The 8,827-nt window shown below is 56.4% G+C and overlaps 1 protein-coding gene across 1 annotated transcript; it reads right to left on the bottom strand.

The window, feature by feature from the left end:
- Positions 1–2,651: 2,651 nt before the first annotated feature.
- Positions 2,652–3,629, bottom strand: FAM43B (family with sequence similarity 43 member B). The gene has a single exon (XM_047083379.1). It carries the CDS (start codon positions 3,627–3,629, stop codon positions 2,652–2,654), a length of 978 nt encoding a protein of 325 aa, XP_046939335.1.
- Positions 3,630–8,827: the final 5,198 nt, after the last annotated feature.

Below are 8,827 nucleotides of genomic sequence, written 5' to 3' on the forward strand. Positions count from 1 at the left end.
AGCCCGTGCTGTGCTGTGGCTCAGACACAATCCGCTGATGGACAGAAGTTGCCCTGGGTCCTTCCTCCACCACACACATCGAAAGCGGAGACGAGGCCGGAAGACAGCTTATGATCCCTGCTGCGTGGGACTGTGGGGAAACACACTGAAGTCTTAATCTGAAGAGAAGGGCCCTCTGGGTAAAATGGTTGTTCTCCGCACATCTTATTGTTTACCAACGCGTTTTCAGATGGGATCCTATTTCCTTCTTACAATTAGCCTGGGAGGTGGATAGTGTCCCTATTTTACTGTTGATAAAGGTGAGGCTCAGAGAGGCTGAGTGAGTCGCCCAACAGCACACAGCTGGTAAGGAGGCAGAGTCCCCTCACCCTGGTCTCCTCAACCCAGGTATATTGTGGAGGAGGGAAGGAAGGGTGTGTGGGTGTGTGTTTGGGGAGGCCGCCAGAGAAAAGTGGAGTAGGAGCTCAGGCTGAGAACATACCCGTGAATTATTATACAGCAACGGTTCCTTTAATCACGTGCATCTCACCTGAGACCGTAAAGGGCCACAGGGGAGGGACTCCTGGACCCCCAGTGCCCAGCTCAGTGCCTGTCCCAACACAAGCGCCGAGTAAGCATCTGCCGCTTGAGTCTGACTAAAGAGGGCACGCGTGTGACCTTGTTTCTGGGTGAGGTTGCCTCAAACACCAGCGGCTGCCTCACCCGCAGCCCATCCTGGTCTCCCAGGTCTGACGTTCTTCCCGCTTCCTCAGCTCTTCCTGCAAATGGGGAGAAACACCAGCAAAACCCCTGCCCGTGCGTGAGAGGGAGGCAATGAACGTGCAGGGTACCCTCTTCCGCAACATGTGGCGTCAACCCCACATGTCAGCTTCCCCTTCAAAGTCCCCCGACCCGGCCTGGGTTCTGCCGGGTGAAGTGGCTGTGGGACCCTCTGTTCCAGTAGCTCCAGGAAACAGGACCGTCCTGACTGCTGGCCGCTGCAGAGGCCACTTGTCTGGGCTCTGGAGAAGTCTGGGATCAGTGCCCGGCTCAGCACAGGAATAAAGAAGATATCCAAGCTCAAGACTCGCACTGTCATAGACATCTGGACAGACGTCTCGAGCTCCCCTGAAGGAAAAATGGGCTCCCTGCCCCTCTCCTGTACGATCTAGCCCCACCTTCGTCCCCGGGGAGATGCAGTATATATATATCACATGCTTTGACATACATAGGAATCTTCTCAGAGACGTGTGGCCGATGGCAAGTCCCCAGCCCAGTGCCCCCTCCCTGCCAAATGTCTCAGGGACACTCGCATGTGAGTGCCCAGGCAGACACGTCCTGGGCGGCCCAGACAGACAGCTGACGCTCCTCCAAGGCTTGGCAGGTACGACCTCACACCTGCTAGTGTCTCCTTCCCTGACATTAAGGGAACAGCTTCCTGGAAGCAGCCCCTCCTCCCCAATCCTGCGGGGTTGGCTCTAGCTGCTTAAGAGGGCCACTTCTCCTGTCCCTTGGGGTTTCTGATGATAGTCTTTTTGTCCCCAGCGGGCCTGGCATCAAACACAACACAGGAGTGGTGACAAGGATGAAAAAGCAGGTCCACTTTATTTACAATGATCAGTTGGTGACACATAGATCTTTGGGCTTTTTGTGGCCTTGTTGAGGGACACCTGGGCGGGGCGCACTCCCACTGTGGGGTTAACACACTCTCCTTCCTCAGCTTGCTATGAGAACACAAGGCTGTCAGGACCCTTCCCCTGTGACGAGCCCCGAATTGGGGGGGCATCCCTCCTGTGTCCACTTCCTGGGTAGTCAGTGTCCTCAAGCACCTGCCAAAGGTTCTCCTTACCTCCTTTGGAGGCCCCATCTTGGTCCCGGTTGGGGGAACCTACTGGGGAACCACACACATCTGTCTGCAGAGAGATGGGGTGGGTGAGGAGTCTTGTGGGGGTGCCAGGTGCCCGGGCACAGTCTTGGGCAGCTGCCTGGTGCAGGGGGCCGTTACCTGGTCTAGCCTGTTGTTTGCGTTGGCAGGACCAGCCCAGTCTTCTCCGGACGCAGAGCAGTGAAGTCCAGAAATCCTCCAAGGGGTAGAGAGGCCAGGCATAGGGCCTGAGAAACCTTGTGTATATGAAAGCCGCCGACCCAGTTCCCGCCTTGGGCTCGGCCTCAGTTCTCCGGGGCCACTATTCTTCCCCTGCAAGAATGCCTCCCCAGAGTTGGTCCCATCCCAGGGAGGAAGGCTTGACTGGCCAAGGGCAGGACCACGGCTTCCACCCGGCCAAGATCCAAGGCCACCCTCCCGGATTTCTGGAAACTTCTTCCCTCTTCTTTTGAGAGGTTGTTTTGGGAGGGAGGGGGTGGTCTATGGGCAAAGACCTGTTGTAAAGCTTATGGGCAATTCCACGATGGAGGGCGCTCTCGGAAACTCCGGACGTGGGGAGAGGTGAACAATCGATTACCGCTGCTCTCCCTGTCCCTTTAGTCCCCCAGTAATCAAGGGCGTATCAGGCGTCACCCTGAGCCAGGATGAGGCGCGGGGCAGACAACAGAGACCACGAGGGAGGCAAGGGCCGGGGGACCGGAGGGGAGCCGAAGCGGGCAGGGCCGGGGTTGGAGGCTGGAAGTCAGGCCGGCGGGGGCTGGGGCCGCAAGTCCTGCCCCCCGCGCTCTCAGCGCGCCTGGCCCGCCCGCTCCCTGGGGCCCGCCTTCCAGCGGCGGGGCTGCGCCGGCGGCGGCGGCGCCGGGGCGCCCCGCAGGCTGCACGTCCTCAGCTCCCTGGCCAGGCTGAGCACCTCGGGCCGTTCGCGCTCCTCCGCGTCTCCGTCCTCCTCCTCCTCGTCCTCTTCCTGGATGCTGCTGAGGCGCGGGGCCCCACGGCCGCGCTCGCCGGGCGGCGGCCGGTAGGCGCACTTGGCGTTGAGCAGCCGGCGCAGCGGGGCGCGGGGCACCGAGGCGGCGGCGCCCCCTGCGCGGAGGTGCTGCTGGCGCACGTGGCGCGCGTCGCTCTGGCGCTGCAGCCGCTTGAAGTCGCTGAAGGCCGCCAGCGCGGTCTGGCGGAGCAGGCGGGCCAGGGCGCGCGCCTTGTGCGCCCGCGCCAGCAGCACGGCGTGGCAGCGCAGCACCACGGCCTTGTGGCGCGCCTGGTGGCGGTAGACCCAGGCGAAGACGCGCGGGTGGCGCCCGTCCGCGGTGCAGTAGGTGATGCGCGGCAGCAGGTAGGCGTGCGCCGGCCGGCGGCCCCCGGAGCCCCCCGAGCCCCCCGCGGCGCTGCGCTCGCACGGCTGCATGCGGATGCCGTGCGGCCCCAGCGTCAGCTTCATCTTGGTGCCCCCGCCCGGCCCGCAGCGCGCCCAGATTTTGCCCACGGCGTCGTCGGTGCAGCCGTCGCCCTTGGCGTGCAGGGTGACGGCGTTGCCCAGGTACCACACGGTGTAGGTCGGGTCCTCCTTGTTGAGCTCCACTTTCTGGCGCCGGCTGCGGAACACGCGGCCCAGGCGCTCCAGCGGCCAGTCGGGTAGCAGGTCCGGGCAGGAGCGCAGGAAGCTGGAGAGCAGCGACGTGTAGGCGAGTCCCGGACTCAGGCTCTTCGCCTTGCACTTGGCCTCGTCCTCCACTAGCACGAATTTGTTGCGTCTCCAGGGCAGCATCGCGGCGGCGGCGGCCAAAGGGGCTGGGGGCACCGGGAGCTCACGGGCGTCCTGCCCGGCGGCCGGGGGGAGGGGAGGGGGCGCGGAGAAGCCCGCGGCCCCGGGGGTCGCGAGCAGCTGGGCGGCGCCGGAGCCAGTCGGTGCCCGGAGATGCCCAGTGCCAGGCAGGGCTGGCTTCGCAGATGCCCGGTGCCCAGCCGGGCTGGCAGCCGAGATGCCCGGGCGGCGGCCGAGCGTCCGGGAACAGCTTCCCCCGGGAGTAGCTCCAGCCGTCCGGGAAGCCAGGAGGGGAGGGGGCTGGGCGTGGTGGAGGCGCCCCCCCGCCCAGGCCCGAGCAGGGAGGATCCCGCAGTCCCCGCCGCCCAAACTGCGGCGGCAGGGAGGTCGCCGGAGCTGGGGCTGGCGGCTGGACGCTCGGAGGGGTAGACCGAAAGCGCGATTGCGGTGGGGACTCCTTCAGGCGTCGCGGCTCCACCTCCCCGGGCTGTCTACATCACCGGGCGGGACCGCTACATCTCTTGTCCCCTCCCCTCGCCCTCCTCTCTCTCCTCCCCCGCGCCGGCTAGCGCTGCTCTTCGCCCGGGACCCGGCACAGGCGCGGTGGAACGGGTTTAATCATTATTATTGGAGGGGTGAGGGTGGAGGGGCGGTTAAGAAGTAGGGATCTTTTGAAATGTACCGGAGGGCTTTGCGAATGCAAATTTCTCTGACCTCACCCGTGGTCTCCACGCTCCCCTTGGCACTTTCGGGACCCCCCTCCTCTCTCTAGGATTCCAGCTGCTTCTCAGCCACTGCTTGTCCCTCCCCCCATCTCGGAGAGTGATTTTGGGTGGGTTCCTGATGGGGCTGGCCTGGCGCACTTTGCCTCCTGTCTGCACAGCAGAAAGCCTGCTGAGGTGGCCGAGCAGTGCAGTGGAAAAGTACTGTCGCTTGGTGAAGCTTTCTCCTGGGTTCTTCCAAGGTCGTGGGCCAGGCCGCTGCGCCTGAGCTGGGAGAGCAGTCACTGAGCCCCTCGCCTGGCCTGAAGCAGGGAGGGTACTTTTTGAGGGTGGGGGAACGTTCCAGAGCAGTTCTGGGTCTGTGGGAATTGCAGATGAAAAGCTCATTCTGGCCAAAGGGCTGCCTCTGGGCCCTCTGAGGATTAAATAGATAAAACTCCGGTTTGTGAACTCCAATCAGGTTCCCCAAAGCCCTGGAGTTTTGCATTCATTATCTCATTTAATCCTTGGAATAACCCAGGCTCAGTTATATGACTTGCCCAAGGTCACAGGGCTGGTAAGGGGTAGGACTAGGGCTCCATGACAGGTTTGGGTGATCCATAAACAAGTCCTCACCCTTCTATGAGTCCACATATGCTGCATGCAGATGGGACATTTCCACCCTCCCCGGGACCCATCAGTGGGGGCTTTTATTAGGCAGGGGTTCTAGTGTACTAGGAAAGAGACAGTTGTCCTCGGGTATGGGGACACATCTCCCCCTGTCAGGATTATTGTTAAGCCACACGTTCTGTAGAATCCCTGGTCTGCTCTGATGGGGGCCCAGGAGACTCATGGCCTTGGGCTGTCACACAGCCAACAGCCGGGCTCTTTCCTTGGCTCAGAATAGGTCATCTGGGGAGTCTCGCAGGTCAGGATTGAGCCCAGAGGCTTGGGCCCTGCCAGGCCAAACCAGGTGACCTCGGAGAGTGGGGGCAGTGGGAAGATTGTATATCGATACCACAGCCCAGCAGCATTCAGGGCTGGCAGGCACCAATAGTGAGTGGCTGGATTCAGAGTCCTTTGTGCGGGGAGGAGGGGCGATTGACAGCTAAAAAAAAAAAAAAAAAAAATCCCCCCAAGACCTCCTCCCCTAAAAAAACCCCCACCACAACTAAACTGCATCACTGAATGTTCCTAAATGGCATGCAAATAAAGAACAGGAAATTACTTAGAATTACAGAATCTTAGCTTTGGAGGGGGCCTCACAGATGATCTGGTTTACTACGGCCTCATTTTATTTTCCATATGGAAATGTCTTTACCGCTTTTTGCAGATTATAAAAGTAATACGTGCTTGTGGTAAACAATCGCACAAGAAGGACACAGAAGCCTCCCGCTGTTCCCACCCTGTAGAGGCGGCCTCATTTCCCCACAAGACAACAGACTCTGTGGATCACAACGAGAGCTTCATGTGAGTGCTTTTCATGGTGCTAGATTTGTCTCTTGGGCCAACGGAGACATTAACTCAACCAACTCCCTGTTTAGAAAGGGCTTTGGGTGGTTTTGACTTGAAGGGTAGCTCATAGAAAAATCCTGCTGTCTCCTGCCTTGGGTCTTCTGGGTACCCCCCCTCTGGACCGCGCCACCTTGCTCGAGGATGGCCTGTGTCCACGTGGGGTCGGGAGGCTGCTGGTGGAGGTGGCCAGTGGCAAGGTATCAGTGTGCAAAACAGATACCTCCAAGCCTCTTGAGGTTGCTGGGAGTTCACACATACAGATGCAAGAGTCACAGAGTTAAACTTGAATTTCAGATAAACAGCCATATTTTAGTATGAGTATGTCCCCAGGATTGCAAGCCTTTGATCTGCTCACTGAACCTCCTGCCTCCCAGAGAACAAGAGGTCAAGGAGCTACAGGCAGAGAGCCCCCACTGCCTCCCTAGGCTTGCTCAGCTGGTCCTGGTGGCACCGCCTTTGGGAAATCCTCTCTGGAGGACCCCTCGGGGCTGTGTGATATCCCAGTGTGCCGTAGTTGGTTTTTACGTTAAGACCCCTGGACCTCAGAGCAGCATTTGATACTGTGAGCCCTTTTGTTACCTTGTTCCCAAGTCGCTTAGCCTCATTGGCAGGGATTCCCACCTCCCCACCCCGGAGACCACTCCTCACTTCAAGGACTCCTCCTTACGCACCTCCCCAGCCCCCCCGCCCCCCAGGCTTGGTCTCAGACCTTCTGTGCTTCTTCCTCCAAGTTTGTTCCTTAAGAGGGGTCAGCTGCACTCAGAGCTCCACTGTCCTGTCTATTCAGATTCCCCTCCCTCCAGTCCTTAGTTAAGAGCTCCCTGGCGCCTGGGTGGCTCAGTGGGTTAAGCGTCCCACTCTTGGTTTCAGCTCAGGTCAGGATATTGAGGTTTGTGAGTTCGAGCCCCACGTGGGGCTCTGCACTGACGGTTGGAGCCTGCTAGGGATTCTCTGTCTCTCTCTCTCTCTCTCTCTGCCCTTCCCCAAAATAAATAAATAAAAATCAAAAAAAGATAAAAAGAGCTCCCAACTTTGCATCAGCCATCACTGCTTTAGGCACTGGTGTGCAGTTGGATTTTGTTTTTCTTTTTTCAATCATTTTTATTTCTACCATAGTGATACTTGTATTATTTTGGAAAGTCCAGGAGCTGCCTTATAGTAGGTTTATAAAGAAAGAGATAATCAATCTCCTGCCCCACCCTTCCCCAGTCTCAATTCTTACTTCTAAAGACAACCACTCTTACACATTTGTTTTTATTTTTAATGTTTATTTATTTGGGGGGGGGCAGAGAGAGAGGGAGACAGAGAATTCGAAGCAGGCTCAGTGCAGGGCCTGATGTGGGGCTGGAACCCAGGAACCGGGAGATCATGACCTCAGCCCAAGTCAGAGTTCAACCCATTGAGCCGCTCAGGCGACCCTCTTTTGCACATTTTATTATTATTATTATTTTTTAATTTATTAAAAAAATTTTTTAATGTTTATTTATTTTTGATAGAGAGAGAGAGAGGCAGAGCGTGAGTGGGGGAGGGGCAGAGAGAGAGGGAGACCCAGAATCCGAAGCAGGCTCCAAGCTCCGAGCTGTCAGCGCAGAGCCTGACGCGGGGCTCGAACTCACAGAGTTGTGAGATCATGACCTGAGCTGAAGTGGGACGCCCGGCCGGCATTTCTGTCATATGCTTCCGTGTATTTATTTGTTTGTTTGTTTATTTATTGTTTTTTGAGAGGATGAGAGCGCGCGTGTGAGGCAGGGAGGGCCGGAGGGAGAAGGAGAATCATAAGTAGGCTCCATGCTCAGCTTGGAGCTCCATGCAGGGCTCGATCCTGTGATCCTGGGAACATGACCTGAGCCGAAATCAAGAGTCAGATGCTCAACCGACTGAGCCACCCAAGCGCCCCTGCCTCTGTTTTTAAATAACACAGCTACTTCAGATTTTCTAGTTTTTAAAACTTTGTTGCCTATCTGCTGTGGAAGATGATTTCATGCCCTTCGATGCACCCCATCACACACATTTCTCTTCCCCCCTTCCTTCTGTTAAGCCAGAACATTTTGTTGTCATATTGTACCATCAGCATTCAGTATTTAATTATTATGATCTTGCAAATATTCAAAGCTGAGCCTTGAAGTGTGTTAGGATTCCATTTACCTTGTTGGACAACTGTTTGGCTTTTTCGGAAATATGTAAGTGCCTTATTAAAAAAAAAAACCACAACTTCCTTATAATTCATCTCCCAGTGGTCCAGCCTGGTTGAACACACCAGGTGGTCTTTCAGTTCTAGGTGTTTCTTAGACACATCCCTCCTGGAAGCATCCTCCCCAGGCTCCAGTCTGTTCTGGTGACTCTTTGGACCTGCAGAGTTCTTGTCTTGGGACTTTTCTCTACTACCATCCTGGGGAGTTTCCTTTGCCTCTTTGCCGTGTTGGATCCTGTTTTCTGGATCCCTTGGCTTTCCATCCCCCCCCCCACCCCCCATATTGGTTTATTTCCTTGTTTTGGCATAGCTCTTTTCCGGTGGCTTTGAGTGATAGGTTGGCTGGGTGTAGAATTCTAGGCTGGAAATAAATCCCCCTCCAAATTTTGAAGACATGATCCACATTGCTGTTGAAATGTGAAATGACATTCTGATACCTGATCCTGTTCGTGTGACCTGATTTTTCTCTCGGGAGCTTTGAGGATCTTCCAGAGGCCTGAAGTTTCATAATGATGTGCATTTACTCTGGGCACTTGGTGAATCTTTTAATCTGGAAATCAATCTGTTTTACTCTGGGAATCAATTCGAGGGACACTTCTTTGTGCTAATACCCTCCATTGTGTTTTCTGTTTTCATTTTGTCTTTCTAGACCTATTTTAGTCAGATGTTGGACCTCTTGGGCTGGAATTCCAATTTTCCATTTTTTTAAAAAAAAATTTTTTTTTTCAACGTTTATTTATTTTTGGGACAGAGAGAGACAGAGCATGAACGGGGGAGGGGCAGAGAGAGAGGGA

The sequence above is a fragment of the Lynx rufus genome, unplaced genomic scaffold, assembly GCF_022079265.1.
Source record: "Lynx rufus isolate CCGP_SWC_20201006 ecotype Redwood Valley unplaced genomic scaffold, mLynRuf1.p SCAF_2, whole genome shotgun sequence".
NCBI classification, from domain to species: Eukaryota; Metazoa; Chordata; class Mammalia; order Carnivora; family Felidae; genus Lynx; species Lynx rufus.

Excerpts from the sequence above, each read along its gene's own strand:
- FAM43B (XM_047083379.1), bottom strand. The coding sequence starts at position 3,629 with ATGCTGCCCTGGAGACGCAACAAATTCGTGCTAGTGGAGGACGAGGCC.